This window comes from Tyto alba, unplaced genomic scaffold (genome assembly GCF_018691265.1).
Source record: "Tyto alba isolate M040663 unplaced genomic scaffold, T.alba_DEE_v4.0 Super-Scaffold_16, whole genome shotgun sequence".
Lineage (NCBI taxonomy): Eukaryota > Metazoa > Chordata > Aves > Strigiformes > Tytonidae > Tyto > Tyto alba.
The window spans coordinates 26177181-26201975 of NW_024881278.1; the positions used below are offsets into that span (position 1 = coordinate 26177181).

The 24795-nt window shown below is 41.3% G+C and overlaps 1 protein-coding gene across 1 annotated transcript; it reads right to left on the reverse strand.

Annotated features, from left to right (window-relative positions):
* Positions 1–7271: 7271 nt before the first annotated feature.
* On the reverse strand, positions 7272–24795 carry LOC104369585 (solute carrier family 4 member 1 adaptor protein). Its single transcript, XM_032985278.2, has 14 exons — positions 24258–24795; positions 23206–23389; positions 22365–22487; positions 21435–21495; positions 20409–20548; positions 20112–20272; positions 19278–19347; positions 15408–15597; positions 14458–14569; positions 13623–13854; positions 12754–12828; positions 11648–11718; positions 8985–9057; positions 7272–7778 (listed from the first exon to the last, which is right to left on the reverse strand). The coding sequence occupies exons 1-14, from the start codon at positions 24771–24773 to the stop codon at positions 7729–7731; spliced, it is 2058 nt and encodes a 685-aa protein (XP_032841169.2). The 5' UTR covers positions 24774–24795; the 3' UTR covers positions 7272–7728.

The window sequence follows — 24795 nt, forward strand, 5'->3', positions numbered from 1 at the left end:
TTAGGGAGGACAAGAAGAGAGAGATTTGGCTGCCCAGCTGCCTCGTGTTTTGCCGCTTCATATGGCCAGCTCATAACCCAGCAGCCTGCTCTGCTCTGCTCAGATGGCAAACATACCTCCTGCCCAGGACAGCTGCCAGTTTGGGAGACAACCCTTTGGATTGACTCCTGGCAGAGGGAAGCACACAGCCTACAGACACAGGCTGGGCCTGGAGTTAAACCAGGCAACACTGGATTTAGCCAGAGATACTGACCACTTGGTTCTGTACCTGAAGGACCCACAAAAAAGGCTCCCAAAGAAAAGGGGCAGCAGGAAGACAGGTGCCCAACAACAAAAATAAAGATTGGTTCAGGTTCCACTGGAACTGGAAGCCCCACTCAAAACTTTGAAATACAGATTCAGATTCAGTTTCTGCTTGGGGGAAGGAGAAAATTGTGGTTCAGGCTGGTTTCTGGTTAAGTTCAACTCCCAGCAGAACCACTTGTGCAACTCAGGAGCGGGACAAAAGTTTGAAGAGGATGCTTTGGGGTACAGGTAAGGTGGACGTGGGCTTGAGGATGAAGATGGACAGAGGAAGAGGCTCATCACAAGGATGTTCTGCCCCATGGGGAACAATGAAGCTTGAACTGGACTCAACATACAGGAGAAGCAATGGCAGAACAGAGGAGTGCCAGCAGCATCAAAACAGACCCAACCAAGTCTGGTGGGAGAAAATATACAAGATCAAATTAAAGCGGGAAAAGCTACTGTTAAGGGACGTCTTCAAAAGGGGTCTGCTAGTCCCTGGCTTCTGCATGAAGAGAAAATAATCAATTGCCAAACAGAAGAAAGCGTAAGAAGCTGTTGGGTAAACTTTTCCATTTTGTAACTGCCCTTTTGAAGCAGCCTCTGCTCTGCTTGTATTATGTACATCAGCTCTTAAAAATTTCCTTATGTATGAAGATTTTTGCAGTTCACATGAACATCGATTTTTGTCAGAGTCCGTGTGTTGCATTTAAACCAAAGCACTGCACACATTTCATGCTGACCATATGGTCAAGACTTCAGCAGGTATATCTGTGTATTCAGGGGTATAAACATGATCCCTACAAAAAAGGGGGCTTAGTGACTTTGCCTCGAGTCTGGGGGAGCTCGTGAGCCTTCTGCGGTGTGTCCAAGCCCTCTCACCACTTGGGCCAGCACAGGTGAGATCTGATCTGCTCTTCCATGAGCCTAATCTCAGTTGGACTTCCCTTGAGCAATCACCTGCAGGTGGATTCATATCATATGCTATTCTTAGCCTGCATATCTCATTTCTAGGTGTTACAAGAAACTGGATTTGAAATAGGTACTCAGCATAAACAGTCAAGTCGCTCAAAATGCGCTAAGACTGACGTTTCAGCAGACTGCAGCCAGCAAAAGCATAAACTTGAGTTTCAAGTGCTTTAACAGGTCAAAGCAGAGAAACAAAGCAATATATTCATGGTTGAAAGTGTGCCTACACCTGCATATACATCCACACAGCTGCACAACCAACAAAACACTTCCACAATTTAAAAGCATAATTAAGCAAATTGGGCTGATATATAGACCTTTCCTTTAACTTAAAGAATGTTTTTCACATCTTACCTCACATTCACTTTGAAAATGAAACTCAGAGCTCCTAAGACAGCACTTTGTTTTCAGAATATAAAAAATAAACCTAAAAATGCACCCCCCATATCATGTCTACAGCTAAGCTGAGTGTGTAAGTATAATTCTGTGCCCCAGAACAGCAGAATGTGTTGCTATACAGGTATCAAAATATATATTGCTTTATGCATAGAACTGCAAACCAAAATATCTCGCATCCAGCTGCCCAAATATTAGGTGCTTATGGGCCTTAAGGCATTGATGCCCCATAAATTTAAGAGTATTTATTAGGTGAATACAGAACTGGAAGTTTTGTAGCAGTGGAAAGTAAGTATGATAATGAGGTAAACATATGTTGCAAAGAAAATACCAACTAATCATGTGCTCTGTGCAGGAAATAGCAGCTTTAAACAATCACTTCTTGAATGCTGGAGCAAGGCGACAGGATGGTCTACTTGTTAATTGACATCTCTCTGTGTCCTGCAGCTTTTTACAGTGCTGTAAACCCAGTTCGACAAGTAGGTAACCAAATAGATGTTAGGCTCTTTTGAATGCTTTGAAGGACCTTATGAATGCTCCTTTCCATTCCAGAAAAGTGAAGTGTTACACGTGGCTTCAGTTTTCCTTAGATAAGCAAGAGGAAGCATTCTTCAGGGGACAGTACCCACAGATACAGCTGGGATTCCCTCCTTGCAGTTGGAGGCTTAAGGTACGGTGAGGTCTGTGCATCATGAGCTCCATCTGGAGGCTGTTCACTCCGATCTGTGGTTTGAAAGAAGTGAAGAGAAAATGCAGTAGTACCGGGTCAAAATCCCCAAGCCCCAGGGGCATCTGGAAAAAAATTACCTTGCAAACCAGAAGAGCTGGCTGATGTGGAGGTGTCATACAGAGAATGGTGGGTGGTGGGATGAGCAACATTTGCACATGTTGGTGGGGAACCCAGCTACACTGGAGATGCAGCCCTTGCTGTATACTTTTTTTTTATCCATTGGTCAGTACATCAGAGGCAGAAAACCCAGCACGCAGTCAAGATTGTCCTGTTAGACAGCTTATGGTGGAGGCAGCTCCCCTCCCAAGTCCCCAGGGTGTGTATTTGAAAGTCTGTCTTTACCTGCACCCTTTAGATGTAAGGGGGGTGGTGGAGGGGACATCAGCCCAACCCATGACTTCCACAGAGCACACACAGCAGTAGGATCCAGAGGTTCAGGGCTAGGCAGGATGTGGAAAAGTACAGGTTTGTTAATTTGGATGAGGTACTGCTGCATGAAGCTCACAAACCACTTGTCTGGGGTGAAGAGTAAGTTTCTGATGGCTTATGCCAGATGTTCGATCCTGGTGATTTTGCTCAGCTCTGTCTTGAAGTGGTCTGCATGCACAGCTTCAACTGGAGTCTTCCACTGGTAATTTAAGCACTATGAATTCAGAAAAAAATTTCAGACTGGGGCAGTACGCTCGTAAAAAATCAGAGAGAGCTGAGATGTGATCAGGCTCTCCGCCTGGCTACTCTTATTGTAAAAGCTGTTGGGAGTGGGGTACGTAAGACCCTGCAACCTGTCTCTGTTCTAATGTTACAGGCAAAAAGTGGTGCTGTATGATTGAGCTAAAACCTACCAGTGATGGTTTCCTCTGTTTTGCTGGAGGTGTCACAGCACTTACAGCAGCAGCAAGGGGCCTGACTGATGCAGAACTGTTGAGCAGAGCAAGAGTTCCATGAAAAACTGGAGTGGTCTGGGCATAGGAAGGGCGTGCTGAGTGGGATCCCCTTGTTCAAGGACCTGCTGCATGTTAATATACTCATTGTCCTTTTACCTGCGTGGAAAAAAATGCTGGGGTATTCTTAAGCCAAGCAACAGTCCTAGATAGCCCAAGACCCCTTTCCTCTGACACAGTGAACATCATTATGGTGTTAAGGAGGTCAGGAAAGGTATCTAGGGTAAGAAATCTTTGTGAGCTTGGTCATACATACTATAATCACACCCACAGCTGTAAATATTATTGCTGGCTCTGCTCGCTGCGTGACTGTGCACTTACCACCACCATGAGAAGAAGGTGCCCCAGCTGCAGACTGCTGCGCAGGTCTGGGGAGCCCAGATTGTTTGGCTCTGATTTTATGTGAAAAAGTGCAAGATCTGTGTGAAAAAGCATCTCAAACGTAGAGGCTGGAAGTGCAGTCTGTGCCATGAGCAGACCCGTAACATGAGCCAGCGGCAGCGCTCCGTGCCCATGATCAAATCCCCAGACGCAGGGCAGGGCTCTCCCCTCCGAGGTGGGACACATGCAGGAAACTGGGCGAACGGCCCAAATTACATTTTTGCTATGGAGTTAGTGCCAGATGCCCTGTGGGATGAAGGAGTGGAAAGGAAAACTGAAGAACAGGAGCTTAAGGGAACATGTGGACTTTGGTCAGCTCCTTAATGACCCAAAGTTTCAGAGCTACGCTTCTCTAATGCTGAAGGCTACAATGGCTGCTCAGTTGTCAGTCAGCTTCTGAAAGAAAAAAATGGGTGTGTAATTAATCACCCAGGGTGCTAAACTAGAGTTTTTGTGTTCATAGACTCCTTACATTTTTTACCCATTAAACTAAGCAGTCTTCCCTAAGTGCTGGGTATCAAGTGCTGCAAAAGTGATTTCCTCATTTTTTTTTCAATGCTGCTGAGAATCAGTTACGTAGGCTCTTTTCCACAACAGGATTATGACTGGGTACACATCATGGTGCTTACAGAAAAAAAAAAAAAAGCAATTCTTGACATGTACACAGACCATCAGATCTTTGGTGTGCATTAAGAAATGAGTTACTATTGCCATCAAGATGTAAAAGTTTTGAGAGAGGCCTGCAGGTCATACAGAAATGATTATGGTGATGGCCCTTCACAGAGCAGATGAGAGAGAGAGCGATGAACAGCTGAAGGTTTATTGCTGTGTAGCTCCCTTTCTGTGTAATATGGTGACCTCTACTTGCATGCCCACATACTGGTTTATGGCTATCATTGGAGGAAAAAATAGATATTTGACCAACGACATATATACCTGGCCAAAAAGGAAAAATATTCAAACCTGTCATGTGTTACATGGCTGTGATTATCAAGTGGGAACCTACTTCAGGGATGGCTAAGTGACCATTGATGGGATGACAACAACTTTCAAATATAATAGGTGCTTTTTCCACAGTTGTATTGAATGCTACCATGAAAATGACTGGAACCATCCAGTGGGGACCACCTCTGGGAATTCATATTACACAATGCAACATGATGGGCCGCTTAGCGAGCAGGTTTTACCATCAGATCTGTATGGGAGCACAAGTGAGCCACTAGAAAAAGAAACAGATGGCGAGCTCATGGTCTTAGCCAGGACCAAACAGCCCAGTCCCTGATCCCCATAGATGTGCTTTTTGGCAGCAGGACAAATACCATTTGTCTGTACTACAAAGCAGCCCCTGATGAAAAGATACATTGCTATGATTTTGCTAACCTCTATCCTTTCATCAGCAAAATTAAAAAATACTGTCTTGGGAACCCAGAAGTCCTTTTTTTTTTGAGAATTTTGACACACTGACCACCTACTTTGGGATGGTCAAAGTAAAGGTTTACTCACCTTGTGGGCTCTTTTTCCCTGTGCTTCCCACGAGCATAAATGGCCAACTGTTGTCTCCCTTGTGCTGTACTTTGAAACCTTCCAGGCTCTCTGCACCCACAGCAATGAACACAAGTCCCTTGCAGATGCCTGGTGCACCCTGGAACTGAACAAGGCTCTGGAGAAAGGCTACAGTCTGTGAAAGCTAGGAGGTCTGGCACTTTGAATGGAGGGGCAACAGCCTTTCCTGGGATTATGTAAAGATATGCCTCTGCCAGAAGCAGGAAGCTTCAGGCTGCCCAGCCTGGTGCACAGATGCTGACAAAAAAAAAAAAAAAAAAGCTAAATATGTTGAAGATTTCAGGCAGAAAGAAGATATTGTTTTGCAGCTTGAGCATATTAAGTAAAACCCTACAAAATGCCAAGCTGCCGAACTGTTTTATATTCTCTGTGGGGTAAAACTGGAGTGAGCTCCATTGTTCCAACACCACCATTGTGAGAACCAGAGGATTTGTATGGTTATCCCTTCTCTCCAGCTTCTGACGTGCCCTCCTGCCATTTATCCACGAGGATGTGGCCACTGTCTGGTGGAAGCGTGCCAAAGGACGTGTGACCTTGGAGTGCAACGGTAGCATTTCTACAGCTTTCCTCGTCCCCATATGCTCCTACCTAGAGCTTTACAATCCCTCAGATGTCCTGTGTGACCCTTGCCTTTACCACAACACAGACTGTGGGACATCTGTGAGTCATCCAGGGGACAGGATTCCGCCAGGCGGTGACTATTTAGGTAATCTGAGGAGTGATGACCACACTACGAGTTGGTCTTCAGGTCCCAAATCCTACCACTACTTGCAGTTTGGAGGAAAGTACTGCTTAAAAGTTAAAGGCATGACTCCAAGTGCAACAAAAAGATCCATTTTTCTCCAAGAGCTCAGGGGTGCAGGGACAGGGACACCTGGCAGTGACCCAATGGCCCCGGCAGGCCCTTGGCAGCCTCCTTGGAAGGGTCCATAGCCCTGGGGCTGTGGTCCAGCTTAAATCACACTCCCCTGCCCTCTTTAACTTCCCCCACAAACCAAACAGGGCTTGATCTTCAGCCTCAGAAAATAGGGGGCATGAACCTGCCCTTTGCTTTTGTTTAATTACTTCCATTCACATTTAAACTTCCATTGTTCATAGCATTAGCTCTTATGAAAGAGTGTTTATCCAATTTATACCCACGCTTTTATGGATGTATATTTAAATTATAGACTTTTTAAATATATAGCCTATATTAAAAAAACAGGCACATATATAAATATATGTAGGAAGTGGATCCACAAATAAATAACAAATATTTATAAATATTTGTTCCTCCTTCAGATATATATATTCATATATGAGACAGAAAAGCCTATACTGTTATACTTGAGCACTTCCTGGTACAAAGGAAGTGGGCAGCCAATCAGAGGGTGTTCTGGGATCATGTGAGTAGGACCGTCTCAGAAATCAAGTGGCAAGCAGCCAATCACAGAGCAGCATGAAAAGAGGTGGGGCCTGGCCTTGTGCTATGGGACTGACACGGCTATGGCAGGAAGGGGTTTCCTGCACTGGTGTACTCTGGAGTATGGGGGAAAATATTAGGTCCTTCCAATAAACCATTGCAGCACAGTCACTGCTTTATAAAAAGATGCCGGTTTGCTCTTTAAGCCTTAGTTTAGTCGTAGCTTGAACAACCTTTGATGGCAAAGAAGATCATAGCCCAATTATACAGACATTCAAAACTATATTAGTGATAAGTTAACAGCATTAAAATGCACTAAGATGGTGCTTTGCTCTTGAGTTGTGACAGAAGAACAGGCTTCATTATAAGCTTACCCAGGATATCCTTTCATTGTTTTGTTGCCCTCTGATTCAAGATATGCAGCACCAGCCCTTCCCTTCTTTGGTGTTTCTACACCTTTATAACACTGTACGCTCACCCTTTCCACTCCACTCCATACCAAGTACTACAGCAACTACATGAGGAGAAGTAAAAAAAGTTTTCTTTTCAAAGTAGAAGTTTTTTTCCATAGGAAAGTAAAAAAAAACAAAACCCAAACCCAACCTCAACTTTTAGGTTGTATTTACCATGACAGTATTTTCAAACAGCAGCCACAGAAGCAAACCAGTAGTGTTTCTCATTTTAATTGCATAAAACCAACATGAATAAATTTTATCAAGCCTGTAAGTATACAAAGGTGTATTTTTTTTTTTAAATAGTTTTTGTATACTTTTATTTACAAAAGGAAAAATAACCCTACAGTTTCAAGCCAAATAAAACTGACAAGGCTAAATGTGAAAGACAGGGCAAAAGAATGCAGGGGCTTTTACTTTTAAAAAAGTATCTGGAAGACAAACAGAGGACACACAGGGAGAGCTAACTGACAGAATGACTGCTGATGCCCTAGAATTTGGAACAGCATCTGAAAAACTAACTCTTTTAACCCTCACTTAACATATGGTGAAAGAGTCCGAAGTAGAGCAGTCCTTCAAACCTCAGGTGTACTCTGGGGCACTTGAAGCTTAGTAGCCATATTTTTCATTGAGATGAGTCTTGCCATCACCACTTTGACCTAGTGGACAAAGAAGAAGAGCTGAATTATTTTCCTGCCCTCATCCAAGATAAACGTGTATCCAAGTATGAAACAGTCTCTAGGCGCCACCAGCCAGACAAGCACAAAAAGGATAAAGTCAGACTGAATATTACAATTCAAATCATCTTTTGATTTATCCTTATAATTCCTCTTAACCTTACTAATAGTGTCAAGATTACATCATTTATTCCTGGTTTTTGTTTTTTGTTGTTTTTTTCTGGTGTTCTCATTCTGCCAGCTCAGAAAGTATATCTGATTATTGGCAGGCAGAGACAGAAAAAGGAGCTCCCTCTTATGGACACAGCTCGCTTGGCCATCCCAGATCAGACCTCTGAGAGTTACTGAGTTGGGTATTTTGTTCCAGAGGATTAATATGGCAGAGAAGTGCTGTCTTTTCATTGAAGGATGATTCACCAGATTATAGTTTTCTTCACTGAAATTTATTCTCATTTTTCTTATAATATAGATAGGCTCCAAAGTGAATAAGCCTTATAAAAATTACGGTAATGAATCAACCAAACGAAAGCTAAGCTTTGAACTTACTATGAAAACCTCAATGCATGAAAATGAATTTTCCATTTCAGAGAAACTGAAAATTAATTACACTGTTTAAGAATAACCTCACTTAGCTAAAAACACTCTGGAACTAAAGTAAAAAAAATTGTTCAACTTTAACATATATTAGATGCATGCGTCGATTATTCAGTGCCTTCAGCAAAGCATTACCAAGACTTCTCGCCAAATCACATGACACAAAGTTTGTATTCCAATGATTTTTCCAAAAATCTGTGAAGATTTTCAGATTTCACAGACTTCTATGAAAACTGAGAATAGTAAGATTGCTGGAGCATTTATCCCTAGTGAAGGTTTGAGCTTATCTTTCAACTAGATCATCATATCACTATGTGTGAATGGAGTTAGCGCTCTCAGGTGTTACAAAAGTGAAAAACTTCAGGTGTATTTGTCCACTGAGATAAATCTACTACAGACATGGCCTGTACTTCACTGCAAGACTTGCATGGCAAGTACAACAAATATGGGGCATAACATAACAGAAAACATCAGGTTCTGGGTAAAGTGTTCCTGGATTACTTTTTTCCTCAAGATGTTACAAGGACACCCTGACTACTTATTAGGTAGATTCTTGAGTTATAAGACTAAAAATGGTAAGGAAATAGTTGATACCTGCAGGAGGAATCCATATGCAGTAATCTGGGTCATCATCTGGGTACTGTGAGGAAAAAAAAGGTTGTTGGACCTGCAAAAGGAGATAAGATTTTTAAGGTGCTGCACTCCTCCAGCAATGTGTCACTCTCATTAATTTAGAGACAAATATTGAAAGGTGAGGGTTATTTCTACAGGAGTCAGGGATGAAAACAGTAATACAGAGAAAGAAGAAATGCAAAACCCTCAAATAGATCCAGCTTATTCCCAGTACAGTCACAGAATAATAGAAATGCTGGTTAAATGGGACTCTGCAGGTCATGGAGTCCAATCGCCCCCTTAAAACAGAACCATTGCCAGCTGTCCGCTTCTGGACAGTTTAATCTTGTCATGCTACTGTTTGGTAGTGTCGTTTGACACAATTCCTTTATGTAGGGTAAAGCTTTAGAGTAAGATTTTCAATAAGTGCTTTACTGGTTTCAACACACAATCCCATTAGAAACTTTCAGTTAAGGTGACTTTCAAACTGGAGCATATAAAAGTTCAGCTCTTATATAAGGAAACCCGTTTTTAAAAAGAGAAGAAACCCCAATTTTTTCAGGTCTCACTGGCATCACTGAAATGTTTAAAGCAAACCAAAACAGGTCACTTGCAATTTAAATGTTGACACAGCAATGTGTTTCTGTCCCTAGATTTTTAAGTTTTGCCATATCAGCATAATTTTCTCAATAAACTTTTGTTTTCAACAATTGCAGGTAGCTATAAAAAAAAATTAATACAACTGCAGAGCGCAAGACTTAAGAGCTCAAAATGTAGCCAAGTTACTCAGCACTGATTTGCATTACTCCATAGTGTCATGACACAGTCTTAAGTTATGCAGTTGAAGCAATGTTTCATTCCCTCAAACTTCCCTTCTCCAAATTAACCTCTAAAACAGTTCTTTTGGAAGACTAAAGTTTTCCAAAACATCAGACTGCAGAGTTGAACAGTTCTTAAATATGGCTTGTGAACAGTCATTTTAGAATTGTTTTTCCAGTTTTACATGATTCAAAGTTATTCCTCAAATATTAAGATAGTTAAAAAAAAAAAAAATAGAAGCTGACTTCTGGTTGATATTTTCCATGCAAGATCTGAGCCCAAAGGCAGAGACAGCATGTGGAAAAAAGTGATTTGTGATAGGAGAGAGAATATAGCTAAGCCATCTGGCATTTGGAGAATGCTCAGTGTTAGAGCGAGCTCTGTGCTGATGAGAGGCACTGACTTGACTGCCTCAGCATGAGAAGCTGCCTTGTTCTCCCATATTCATAGAAATGGTATAACTTGGACTTTAAGAGTATAAATTTACTCTTGCTTTCTTTATAGGCCAGCAACAAAGGAGAATTCTAAAGGCTGTGCCTACCCAATCCTTAGGTCCTTTGCCAGGACTAACAATGCAGCAGTTAGCACACACAGGCTGCAGGGAGTTAAGTTTCTTTAAGTAAGTGGTGCAGGACTAAAATTAGATGGTCACCACAAAGAAATCGTCATAATGGTCAGATCTCATGGCCTACCAAGTACAGTAATCTTTGATGGCAGTCAGCAGAAGGGTGGGATGCACTCTAAAGGGAAGAGCCTCACAATAATCATTAGGCTAAGAGCATGCTGTTCCTCTCCAGCTCCAGGAAGGCAACAGTTGCCTGTGTCCCAAGATGTGCAATGCTCATATACTCTACATTTTATTACAAACCTTATGCACAGTAGGAACATCATCTGGTACATCCACTCAAATTTAGTAATAATTTGGTTGCATAAACAATAATCTCTTAGATTTACCTCTTTCCACATCTTACAGAGAAGGATGAGGTTTGATAATGGCAATACAGACTAGCTACAACTTTAGTGCAGCATGTTCTGTGTCAGACAGTGCATGCTTCCCAAGCTGCTTTCTCCAAGGAAAGTTTTGCAATGCTATCCCACAGCCCAGAGAGCACCTATGTTCTACAACACTTGTGATACAGGAGAAGCAGCAATTAGCAGAGGCTAACTGCCAAGTGAAAAGGTGAAAAAAAAAAAAAATTGTGATGGAATTGAGAGCCTTTATTGTGCTCGAAATGCTGTGCTTTACCTTTTTGTAGGAGACTCCAAAATCTGTGTCCAATGGCAGTGTGTGGTTCTACATTTGTGTCTTAGCAGAAAATCACTAAGCACCAAGTTGTACTCAATCAAATTGATACCATTTCACTAAAAAAAGAGCCTGCTAAATGATTTCCTGAAACTCTTAAGCTGAAGGAATCATGGTGTCATAACTCAGGCTGAAAGAGTTGGGGCCTGGAGAAGAGAAGGCTCCAGGGAGACCTTATAGTGGCTTTCCAGTACTTAAAGGGGGCTACAGAAAAGATGGAAAGGGACTCCTTATCACGGAAGGTAGGGATAGAACAAAGGGTAATGCTTTTAAACTGAAAGAAGAGAGATTTAGATTAGATGTAAGGGAGAAGTTCTCTACTGCAAGGGTGTTGAGACACTGGCACAAGTTGCCCAGAGCAGCTGTGGCTGCCCCCTCCCTGGAAGGGTTCAAAGCCAGGTTGGACAGGGCTTTGAGCAACCTGGTTTAGTGGAAGGTGACCCTGCCCGGGTCAGGGGGGTTGGAACTGGATGATCAATAAGGTCTCTTCCAACCCAAACCATTCTATGATTCTATAACTGACCTTGCTTGAGCTATTGATTTTCTTGACTTTCTCAGATGTCTCTTCAGGTTCCTTATATACTGCCTCAGATTCTGGGAAGAAATAAGATTTGTTTTATAACATCACAAATGACCAATTCTATCAGAAGTAAGCTTACAAGAAGTTGACATAAAAAGGGATATATCCAGAAAGAAATCCAAGACAGCTCAGTGCAACAAAATTCATACTTAAGACTGATGAGCATCTTTTTGTTTTTCTTAGATTTACTAATTTATGTTTAATACACTGTCAGTCACCAACCTGAATGCAGTTTAATAAGGCTATCTATTTGAGATTCTGTAACACACTTCAGTTAATGGGAGATGTTTATCTTCTAGAAGATATTCTCTAACTGTAATCACTGCAGTGATTGATTTAGAAGGAAACGGTAGGAAATGCACAGGACCAACATGCTTTTTTTCTTAAAAAAACCCAACTTCATGGTAACATAGGTGAGACGGATGCAGAAGAGAGAAGTATGTCTTGTTTTTCTGCCACTTAAACTTCAAAATATTGAGACTCTTGTGGCTTAAGTCTATAGTTGAGATGATGAGGACAGGACAATATTCTTAAGTGTGAGTAATGAAAAAATAGAAAATTCATGCAGATGTCCTCCATGTTCAGTACACCAAACAGTCTTCATTTTGAAGGTCTGATTTTTTTTTTTTTATTGATTTTGTTGTGCAAGTAGAGGGGATGTCTGGGTCCTTAACTGATTATTAGCTAACATTATGTAGTATTTGTCACTTTCTTTTATAAAGTTCTGTCCTCCTTTAGTGGTAGGAGCTACTGCAAGAGAATAACAGGGAAAAAAGCATTATGTTTATGCTCCCGAATTAAAATAATTTTTCTTCTTCTCATGCAATTTTCTAAAAACAAAAGATCTCAAGGCAGTTAATGACTATGAAAAGCAAGAACTGAAACACTGTCGAAGTGACCTGTCTTCACCATACACTTACCAAGCAAAACACAATCCTTCATTCTAGATTAGGTTTAGTTTCCGTCTACTGACAGAAGACAATAAGTCCTTTAGATAGTTTCTAAACCTACATGCCACTGCACAATAGAGTCTAAGTTGTACTGCTCACCTTGAGATTTGTCTTGTGAGGATCCCATCTGAGATTTCTTTCTCAGTATCTTTGGCTCAGGCAGAAAATGAATCCCTTTAAAACAAAAAATAAAGGGCTAGGTGAGCTATCTGCTGTAACTCTGATGAGTAGAGTGCTAACATCCCTGAGACAAAATACAAAAGGGAACTCTTAGCTACATTTGTCTCAGGAAGAATTCTCTCAAAAGTCCTCCAAATTATTTCATTCACCAAGTCCATCACAGTACAATATTAAAGAAAAACTTGTGATCAGTTAAAGCATACTTTTCAAGAGCAACCTGTCCAGCATTAAGACAAAAATTTAGAATTAGGTTTCTCTCATCAAACACATCATTTACTGAGAAACATCATTACCGAGTTTTCAAATGCATAAAGCTGATATAGAAAAGGAGGAACTGGATCTAAACTACACAGGTACAAGGAAGATACCTCTCCATTACCACTTTAAAAATTATTTTTCCTCCTTATAAGTAGATCTGAAGCTTTACACAGACATTGGTTTTCTTAAGTCACTTTCCCTGCCACCAACACATTGTAGCCATTTTCATATGGACAGTCAATCTAATGAAAGCTTATCAAAAGGCTTATTAAAATAGAACCTTTCTCGAGTCCAAGAGATTTCTTCTAATTCACCAAAAGCATGAAAACTGACTGCCAACCAGATCTTCAATTAGAACTACATGAAACTCAGCAGCTGACACAAAGACTCTGGATTCATGGCAAAAATCTATGGAAAAGAAATCTGCTGGAGAACCTGTGACCCAAACCTTACAAGATTCACATAGCTCTGAAAAATGCAGCAGTAACAGACTCAGCTTCATACTGGAAAAATCAAAACCAACGGTTTACCATCCTGAAGGGATTCCTGATTCCTGTTATTGCAAGGAGAACCACTGGGAGCATTAGTTTCTTCCTCTGTTGTCATTTTAAGTTCCTGATTGGAGGCTTTGCTGTTTATTGCATCTACTTCTTGCTTCTCTTCCACTTCTTCCTCCTCCTCCTCCTCCTCCTCCTCTTCTGGTCCATCATCTTTCATTTTTAACAAGCTTTCAGGGATGTCCGGACGCTTAACAGGCAACTTCTGTGGGCAAAAGACTTGTGCATCAGTGCCAAGATAAATGGAGGCAGAGGTCACAGATATTCATTACAGGAGAAAGCACACATATTACTGTCAGAGACAGCTGGTAGGGAAACGCTCTCAGGATGAAGAATAGTTAGGTTTTAAGGAAAAGTTATTTTTTCATCTTCCATCACTACAAATATGTCCAGTCCACAGATAAAGAGTGCAGTCTTTCCATAAGAGGGACACTGGAAACTGAATCAATCCTGGATATGATCTTAGCTATATCAAGTAAAACAAAAGCAAGTGAAGGACCAGCTGCTGAGGTACAGCAGTGGCTCAGGCTGATGTCTCCAGACTGCCTCTACTTCATCCACTGCCTTTTGACCACAGCTGTGCCCCAGGAGACTGGCTGTACAAGGGCAGAGAATGGCAACTGCTGGCAGCAAACAACATCCAACCGCCACTGCTTGCCACTCTGTGCGCCCTCCACTGCCACAGGCTTGTGCCTCCGTGCTGCTTCTATGCATGTGAGGAGACATGGCTGCCACGTACAGTCTTCATAGGCTGAGAAGGTATCTGAGAAATTGCCTCCGACTCGCAGCACTTACGAGTCCAACTTACCCCTAGGCTTCCAGTTTTCAGCTTGAATTTGCTCCCCCCTTTCATTGCACCAAAGAGAGGCAGGGTAATCTTTTTAGGCTTGCTCTCTGCTTCCAGACTGTAACTCCCACTCCTAATAAAAATTAGACACAAAGGAAAACAGTGTACAAAGTGTCAAACAAGTCTTATATGTACAATGCAAAAAAAAAAATCTGCAAATTAGAAGTGGATATATAAAATTACTTTTATTTCTGTCTCGCAGCATCCAAAGAGGAAGAAGAGGAAGCTGCAGGAGATGACTCCTCCATCCTACATACATATTGTAGGATTCATAACAGGAAGCAAAAAAAAAAAAAAAAAAAAAAATTTATATCGCACAGACTCCTCAAATTCAATTGCACACATATACTTACATATGTTTATAATATATATATATGAAAAAACCCACACTTGGAGGCTAAACCTCAATTTAAGTAAATTAACTAATTAAACCTCTAATCAAGCTACGACTCACAAATGATGAATCCAGCACACACCCTCTTGAACTGCAGTAGTGCTGCTAGGCAGCAGTTGAACAGCCACTACACTTGACTTCCAGGTACACCTCACGGAGTGAAAGCGGCTTTTGTGTTGTACATAATATCTGCAAAATTCTTCAGTTCCTATTGCGTGCAAGTTGGGGAAAAAAAATTTAAAAAGCTGTCAACCATGCTTCCAATCCCTTTTCCCTCTCATCCTCCCAGTGTGGGCTTATCTTACTCCAGGGTTGTGGTGCGTCTGCCTCAACCATCGATGCTGAACAGCCAAGAGGCACGGCAGCTCCTTAGAGAGGCAAGCCAGGTAGTTTGGAAGGGAGGGCTGTCCTGCTTCTGTGTTTGGAAAGCTCTCTGTTTTTACTGGGCTTGCACAACTGCCCACAGATAACATCAATGGTAAAAAGTAATTGTTTTACACTTTAGCCAGAGACTTACTGGGGCTTCAGCTCAGGCAGTTCTGCAGGCTTGACAAGCTTTATCAACCCTTTCAGTCTCTGCTGCTCTTTCTTCAGTTCAAAGGACCGTAAATGAAGCTTCTTCCGTGCCACACTGTCTAAGGTGCATCCTGATTTTATTTCGGTCATGAATTCATCCAAGGAATCTTGAGCTGCTGGCTGGGATGGGACTAGGCAAGATAACGGGAAGATACATAGTGTTACCAGTGGGGAGATGAGAGCTGTATTCATCAAGTTCTACCTTTAACGAATAAGATATATAGCAACAACTACCCTCCCTGCAAGTTTCTGTTGAACGGTGAAATAATGGAGGTTGTTAGCCCTGAAAGACAAAAGCATTTCTCCTAACAAAGCCCATCAGTAAACTTTAATCCATGTACATAACAAAGCTTCTCTTAAAACTGAATGTTTCTTTATGAAAAAGCATCTCTATTCTAGGTTGCTCATCTCACTTCAAGATCTGCTGTCCCTAAAAAAAGTGGCTTATGGGCTGTTTTTGTAATCATGGACTAAAATAAACACAGCTACAAAGAATCCCACACCACTGCATGGGGAATCCCATTTTGGCTTTCCTGGAATGTATATACAGTTACATTTGCAAAGCTCAAAATGAATCAACACATGATGCTGCCTCCTACCCTTGGATGACTGAGTGCATACAAGAATAGTTTCATGTTAGGCCAATCACAAACAATTTACCTTTGTTTTGACTGAATTTTCTAATAAGAAAACACTGTTCTGTACTTGAGAAAGAGTAACGACAGTCCTCCTACTCCAACTGATTTAAAATGTTAATAATTCTGTGCATAGTTGACTAATTAAAATAAAACTCAGGAGGAAAAGCTAAAGCTCTAATGGGTAAGAAAAATAACTACAGAGTTCTAACACATGGATTTCAAATAACCAAACAAAAAAAAAACCAGGAAAACCCTTTCTTGGGCTTGAACAATGCTTTAGAAGTTTTTAATATGGTGTTTAAAAATAACTTGGAGGCAAACAAAGAATAATATTGTTGCTAGAATTTTAACAAGCCTTTTGCCAGGCAGTCTTCTGCCTTTTAATATTATATGAAAAGTAGCAAATCTGATATTTATTTGCTTCATTTTGCTTGTGCATGTATACATAAATGCTTATAATTATGTGACCAATGAGTTATTTTCAATTCAGCTTGAGCTAATTAAGTAGCACTTGAAATTTTAAATGTGTACAAATAAAACAGTGTAAGTTATTGTTAAGAGTACATATTCAAGAAGTTTTACATGACTTAAATATTTAGAGAAAATTCTAGTAGGACTCATGTTTACAAATGGGCTCAACTGAAAAGGAAATTTCTGATGTAGAACAAAATAATTTACAATTTGCAAATATATGAAAGCCACAACAGTAACTGTTCAAAGAGATACGGAAACTTAGTGGCTTCAAAAGATACAGTTGTAGCGTCCACCTCCACACAAATACAGATGATGACAAAATGTCATAAGAGAAATTCAGATAGAAATACTTTTCTTTTTCCTTGTAACTATTTATATGAACCAAGAGAAAAAATATCAAAAAGGTACTATTAACAAACACTCTGAAACTCCTAGCAAGCAGGAGCAGTGCAGAATGACCATTTAATTTAAACACCAAATTTCAAAGATATGGTTTAGTGTCTAGTCAGATAATTCAGAATAACTAAATTAAAGCTCTCCTTTAGCTGCAGGACAGTGTAAATGCTTCAGTCAGTGAGTGATCTTCAGCAAGTCAGATCAGCCCTCCTTGCGAAGAGGATTCTCTGCTTGATTCCACCAGCAGTGCCTAAGATTGGGTAATTCAGCTTACAGGGCTACTGTTAGCATTTGGTAGCTGTTGCAGCAGTTTTCTACACTACTGAAGTAAACTTTGACATTGGTAGGAGGCGAATCAGCCATGGCTATTATACTTTATATTCCAGTGAAAAAACTATTGGGCTGTTTACTGCCCCATCGACTTACTGATACTTTTCTTCTGAACAGGCAACCAAAGATGGGACTGAAGAGCTCTAGATACTTGCTTTTCATTCAGATGCATCAGTAAATGAAAGATACCAAGTCAGACCATCAGTAATAAGTTCTGAAGAAGTCCAGAGAACAATTTGTGAACTTATATGATTTTTTTTTTTTTTAACACAACCACTTCATTTCTCCAAGTGCTTGGTAAGTGTAATTTAGCCTGTCATTCACGCATTGGTCTCTACACTCTTGCCCTTAGGCTACAAATAATCATTTAGAGCAAGCAAAAGTGTGTTAAGGTTTCAGAACTGTATGGAATGCAGCAGCTTTGCCAGACAGCTCATGACAGTGATAAGAATCACCCATGATCAATATGCATGCTCCTGGCTTACACCTGTACTCAACATCAGTAATTAACCTGAAGCATCCAAAGAAATGAGAAAACACAGGTATCTAGACACACACATATAAAGTAACTGATGATGCAATATTTGCTACCTTTTATCCTGGTCTAGTTCTAGGAAACTCCCATTCAATACTGAATTATTCTGTATTGCAGTAAGTGCTGAGACTGCAATTTTTCTAAGGCTCTAAACTAGCCTTGTAGCCAGTTACAATTTACCAAATCATAATAACATGGATCAGAATTATATGTTGTTAGAAGGAGTCTATAAATGAACTGATTCTTCCTTCTTCCTGCCTCTACTACAATGTGATTTAACAGCCTTGTGGAGAAACAGTATCAGCAGAAACAAAGTTATCATAACATACAAAAGCTTAGAATTACATGTCTCAGACAATATGAAGCATTAGCTTCTCTCGCTAGTCAATCATTAGCTACTTATCAGAACAGTCACGCTGAAAACAATTCCTTCAAACGTGCTGAACCAACCCATCAGTTAGAACACTCAGTGGAACAGTACTGTTTTCTGAACAGTGATCTGATATAATCAATCACGAACAAAAATGTTGATACAAATGAGTTTTGGTGTGAAGCTGAATTACTAGGAAGAAACATACCCCTATAATGCACAAAAGGTAGCCCAGCTGTCAGATTGCTGCTAGGCTTCTTAAAGAGAAACTCTTCTGACAAACTGATGTTGCAATCTTTATTAATGCCAACTCTGTTAAAAAGGTTTCTGTATGAAGAATCAGCCTAAACACATTTCTTTTGTGCCCTCCTTTTATTCCACAAGACATCACCACTAACAGAAAGCAAAATGCAGCTGTTTGTATAGTATGCTTTTAAATCTAACTCACTAACAGATACAATCACTGCTTTGAAAAGGCTCTGCCTTTGTGCACAAAGGCATAATCCTAGAACCTAAGCGGCACCCTCGTAAGCTAGCAAGTTCAGTGAACATACACACTAAGCATCAGCTGCTTTGACTCCACATTTCTCTTTTCCCACCTTTAATTTTTCAGATGCATTTACAGTGAGAAGAGTGAAATAAAAGATACCGTCTTTTCTGTCAGTTGCTTGCTCTTCCCATATAAATGGTTTTGTAGGGAGTAGAGAAAAACTGTTCCTCAAATTGGGTCAGTTTCACTAATATGGGCAGATAAAGAGTAATAATGATCACCTTCTTAAGCTCCAGGAGCTTGTATGCTCACCTCCTTACATTAACTTAGATGGTGCTTGCTTTGGAAAAAGTTGCATTCATTAGCAAGAGACTATATACACAGAGTACATAAACTATGGGATGAAGAGCGTAAGTATCCTCTCCAGCTAACTCAGTGATCTGCAAATCTTCCTACCCCTTTGTATAAAGTGGACATTAAAAACAAAGACACTTAAGATAGAAATCCATAAGATATGTTTTCATCTCTTTATTGTTCTTTATGGAAAGCACTACGATCAAATAAACTTCATGCCTTACCCTTCCCTGAAGCCTTCAGCTTCTCTGTTATCTCTGAAAGCTCATTTTCAGCTTCATTTAGCTTTGTGACCTATGAAAGAACAACATGCTTAGAAGATCTTTTTATCTTCTTAAAATCCCCTTTTAAGTTTTACTCAAATATACTACCAAATTACTTCCATTTTTCTACTTCTGATCTTTGACCAGGAGTTTCTGGACTGAAAAAATTATAGTTTAGATTGCTCCTAAAGAACTTAGCAGTTCTTTCACGTACTGTTGAAATAATTTTCTTTCTGTAACACAGAAACATGTACAATGCTTCTGCAACAATGTTAAACCATCACTGTGATCCGCCAACCCTCCCTACCCCTGCTCCTCCACACCCTATTGTCTGCAGAGGGCTTTTAGTTGTCGTATGACTGCCAGTCCAGGCTGCTTATTCTTTGAAGCAGAATGAGATCCTTCTTTGGGATGTGCCCTGTGCACTTGAAAGCTTGCAATTATTTTCTGATGCATTAAAACTATTTTAAGAGTATCCTGTTCTGGTATTTCATTCATCCACTATCATGATCCACCAAGTAGAAGGCAACACTACACAGGCAAAAGCAATGTAGTATGCTTCCACTAGAACAAAGTAAGCAATATTTTCAGGTATTTATAGATATTTATAGATATTGTCCACAAAACAAAAACCCACTATTTTATTCTAACTTGGACAGTTGAGAGCTAGAGGTCTGAAATGACAGCAGAGTTCAAGCTAACAGAGAAAGATCGGGAAATATTTTTAACTTTCTTTCTTAGTAATAATACATGCATGAGAGAATAAATCAGGCATGTCATAATAATTCTTCTTACCAGGGAGTCATAAGTCTCTGGTTTTTCTTCTATTTTACCAGCTTTTTTCATTCTGTTCAGTCGCTTCTTTTCTACAGCACCAGTTCGATCAAGGAAGGTGTCATCATCACTGTCATAAAAATCCTCATCTTCCCAGTTCTTTGATTTCCTTTTTCGGGATACTGGGAAAGGTAAGGGAAAAAGCAATAAACAAAACGATTTGCATACCACTGAGCAATAAACCAAATTCAAGATAGCACTCTCTAATCCCCAATTTAAGACTGTTGGAATGATCACAGCATATGACTAGTTATTCACCTGCTTCTTGCCTCAGTACTCCTCGAGCATCGAGTAGCCTGCAAGCTTCCAGCGCGCACTGTATCATTGCTTCCTTCTTCTTTCCTGAATGGAGAACCTCTGCCACCAGCTGCTTCCCTGACGCATCATCCACAGGCAACCTGTTTGGTTTGAGGTATCAGAGAACAGCTCAGATACAAAGAGCTTTTCACAGATGCTGCTCAGATATTTTATTTATCACATTGTCATTGTTCCTTCCATTTCACTCTAATCTTTTTTTCAGTTAAATATTTTCACTTTTCATTCCATACAGTACCAAACAGAACACAAGCATGGATTTCTTAAAGCAAGCAAGTCAATTTTTATTTCACTAGTCCAAACAATAATTCTTCCTATATTCATTCAATTGGGCATACAAGATGTTAAAAGGTTAAACGTTAATTCCTGAATCATTTTAAGCACCAGTATCTTTGCATACATGCAACACCAGTAACAAGCAGTTTCTACGCTGAAGCAAAGGTTTCTTAAGCAGTACAACCATTGCAATGTTGTACTTATCCATTTGAGACCCATCCTGTTGACTTAATTTGCACCTCACCTTCTCCTGTCTTATAAAAGAATGATGTTAGTGCTCTCTTGCAGGAAACCATCAAAAACTGGCTTATACCATAAAGAACTGAAATGGGGTAACATGGTAGAATTAATGGGGTTTCTCTCCTCCATTAGGAAGTGAAAGATACTGTTTCCTAGTTTCTTCTCCTGTATTTCAGTTTTGTGTATTTCTCAAAGCAAGAGGAACTGAAAGAACCTAGACTTTTGCTTTCCTGATTTTCATCTCTAAGGAAAACCAAATGCTGCCAGACCAGAAGGGAGCACAGACACTGAACTAGGCACTGATCCTTGAACTTCTGTCTACGTATCAGAGCTAGGTCTAATTCCACTTGGCCTCCCTGCCAAGTGTGACAAGACGAGTAATTTCTTCAGCTTTTGCTCATGAATTCAATGAAGTAAGCTTTTATGTACAAAAGTGAATGGAGATATACATACTTGATCCTGCATAGCCAGCTATTGTGCCCACGATCATCATATTCATATTCTAGCTCTTCTCCTAGAGAGGAACAGAAAGTTGATGTAGTAACCAAAATTGAAATAAGCAGGAATAATCAATTGTTGCAGCAGAGAAGAATGTCATGGTTAAACAAAAGAGATGAAACGCCCTTGTTACGTATCAAAGGACTGAATTGGCCCCCCTCCCTTTTTTTTTTTTTTTAAGTCATGGGATCTTCAGTTGGTATTATGCCCATTTGGTTGTTTTTCATAATCAAGATTTTTTTGATCTGAAAAAGTCTAAGTGGCCTGTTCAGGAATGTGTAGTTCAAAGAAAAAAAATGCCTCTGTACATATTAAAGTAATGTCATTGAAATAGTGACAGTTTGCAATCTAGATTCACAGACATTGTTTATCTTGAAGATTAATTTTTCACGTTAGCAAATAAATGAGTCATCTATAAGTTTTGCTAGCAACCACTCAAAGTCTAGACCAATTCATTATTGCCTTTTGTCTCTTTATACCTTCCAATTCTATCTCACAATTAGAGCCATCTCCAAACAGAACAGTCTGGAATTTGATGGGTTTGGACTTTTCAGCATAGCTCCAAAGCATAGCTGTGGTTTGAGTGTCACTCCAGAGGAATATAAGGTACTCTCTGTAACTCCCAGTTTAGGAATTAGTAACTAAGCCTCAGATATATAATGGTGAGCTAAGTTTTAATAAAATAAAATAAATAAAAAAAACCCCAAACCCAGACCACCCCCAACTCCCCCACCCCCAAAATTTGACCAAACAAAAAACCTTAACCACAATGTAATAGAAAAGCTAGCTCCCAGACCTTAATTCCCAAAGAAAAACATAAGCACAAATGTCACACTTTGTTAAATAGAAAAAATTACATTTAATTAAGAGAAAGAAAAAAAGTACCTTCTCTGTCAAAAAAGCCCTGTAAAGCCTTCCTAGGATCCTTCATATAGAAGGCATCTTGTACGTCCTGAAAATCAATAGCAATAGGGTTTTCTTCAACCTCATCCTCCTCAGCATCCTCCCCTAGAAGAAGAAGTGCAAAAAAAATGGTGAAATGTTAGAAAGAGAATGCCAGTATATTTCAACTTTTGTCAGTTTGAAAGTAGCAGCTACATCATCCTAAAATTACTTCCCTTTACTTGAATATTATTTCTGCATCCAATAAAAAAAAAACAAAAACAAAAACAAGCCCTGCTTCTTTTTTTGCTATCAGTTATTCCATCATAAGATACAGTTTTGCAAATGAACGCATCTGCAGTTTCAGCACTGTCAAGGGGTTTTGTGCTTATACGTTTCCTTTCAAAAAAACAACTAATTTTTTACTGAAAAGCTCATTAATTACAGTTTATCTAGGTTTAAGATGTGGACTTCCTGTTTAAAGACAACTATACTGCACAGAAGTCTCAAGCAATTAAATTTCCCCTTTTGGACAGAAGTGTGGATATCATCACAGGAAAAAACACTATATAGCACTAACCTAATCTTTCAGTTTCATGGCCTTTCGTAGGCATAGGCAAATTACCTTCTCCCTTTTAAAAGGAGCTCTAGCATACTTCTCATCAGATGTAAGCTTGCCTTGTCACAGCACTCTTTTTAAAAGGAAAAGGATTAATTTGTACTCAAGAACTTCCACTGGATTGTGACACCTGGCATTTATCTGGAATTCCAACCCTAGTATTCACTGAAAACTGGCTTAAAGACCTTCCAAGGTGTATCAGCTGATTTATGCATCATCACTTACCCATTCCCCACGAGCAGCTCATATCACTGTTCTGACTCTTCTCACTTCTCTCCTCTTTTTCATCTTCCTCATCAGAGTCCTCTCCCAACATTGTCTTTTCTAATTTTGCTTGCTGCTGCTTACGCAGTGCCTTCAGCTGAGTCACAGTTAGTTCCGATTCAGACTCCTGGTCCTCTTTGGGTCCCTGCATCACAAACAGTAATGTAGCAAAAGTGGGTTTTAAAAGATGATAAAAAAAAAGAAATAGCTTCAACACTCATGCAGATTATGTACAACAACATAAATAAATCATTATTGTGCTCTTCAAAAAGTCGTATTATTAGACCATTTGTTATGGTTTGCATCCCCAAACATGTTAGTTTAAATGCCCTTTTCAAAGGGGGAAAAAAAGAAACAAGCGTTACTGTGTACTTGTTGTCAGATATAACTCAAATATACCTGTATCTTAAAGGCAGAAGGCAAAAATTTCCATCAGTGCTACATGGGAGAATTTGAGAATCGAACAGGTTCTGAAGTATGTGTAGGACATGCCGAGTGCTCTCTAAGTTACTACTAACAAAACCTCCCTTGTTCGGGAAGAAATATTAGCACTTTATTTTCTCGATGCAACATACTGTTGGAGAGACCTTCCCGATACATCACTCTGCCGGAGAGAAACACCTTCTGCACATCGGCAGAAGCTGCCATGCCTGTCCTTGTGCTGAGCCCTCAGCAGAGCTGCCCTGTGCCCAGCGCCCCGGGGTGATGTGGCAGCTTTGGGGGACCCAACAGTCCTGCTCCGTCCTTCAGTCCCAAACCTCACCACAGAGCTGGCAGCAGGTGCCTACAGCTGACTACTTTTCCCCAGTAAAACCACCAAGGCAGCGCTGGGCTGCTCCCAAGGCATCCGCACCGCCTCCTGCCTCACAAGCGGCTTTCACCCCCGAGGCGCCAGGGAGATGTAGATGGAGCCGGGCGAATTCCCGAGCTCGGTCCGGGGAAGCCTCTACCACCCGAGACACCCGTCCCACGCTCCGGGGCGCGCGGCGGGGCCGCCCGGGGCCCCGACCCACCTGCAGGAGGAAGAGGCGGGAGCTGCCGCCGAAACGGAGCCCGTGGCCCACCCGCACCCGGCAGTAGGTGCGGGGCGGCACCCGCGTCTTGTTGAGGAAGGTGCCGTGGGTGCTGCCCAGGTCGTACACGTAGAAGCCGGCGGCATCGGCGCCGTCGGGGCCGCGGTACTGCAGCACGGCGTGGTGCCGCGACACCGAGGGGTGCTCCAGGGCCAGGGCGCAGCCGGGCAGCCGCCCCACCAGGAACCAGCTGCCACCTTCCAGCCGCACTGAGCCCAGCGCCACGCCGCCCTTCAGCACCTCCAGCCCGTAGCCGGCGCCGGCCGGCGGGCGGCTGCCCCACGGCGGCTCCTCGTAGCGCGGCGCCGGCGGCGCGGCGGCGGGGCGGGCGGGCGGCAGGCTGGGCCCCGGCTCGCCGCCCTCAGCGGCGCGGGGCGCGGCGGGCAGCGGGCGGCTCGGGCGCTTGAAGGCGGCGGGCTCGGCGGCGGCCTCCCCCGCCTCCCCGGCCTCCGCCATCTTCCCGAGTCCGCTCCCAAAC

Excerpts from the sequence above, each read along its gene's own strand:
- LOC104369585 (XM_032985278.2), bottom strand. The coding sequence starts at position 24,773 with ATGGCGGAGGCCGGGGAGGCGGGGGAGGCCGCCGCCGAGCCCGCCGCC. Across the intron at positions 11,719-12,753 it reads CTCACAAGACAAATCTCAAG|AATCTGAGGCAGTATATAAG; the intron begins GTGAGCAGTACA and ends ATTTCTTCCCAG. Across the intron at positions 9,058-11,647 it reads AAATCAATAGCTCAAGCAAG|GTCCAACAACCTTTTTTTTC; the intron begins GTCAGTTATAGA and ends CTCCTTTTGCAG.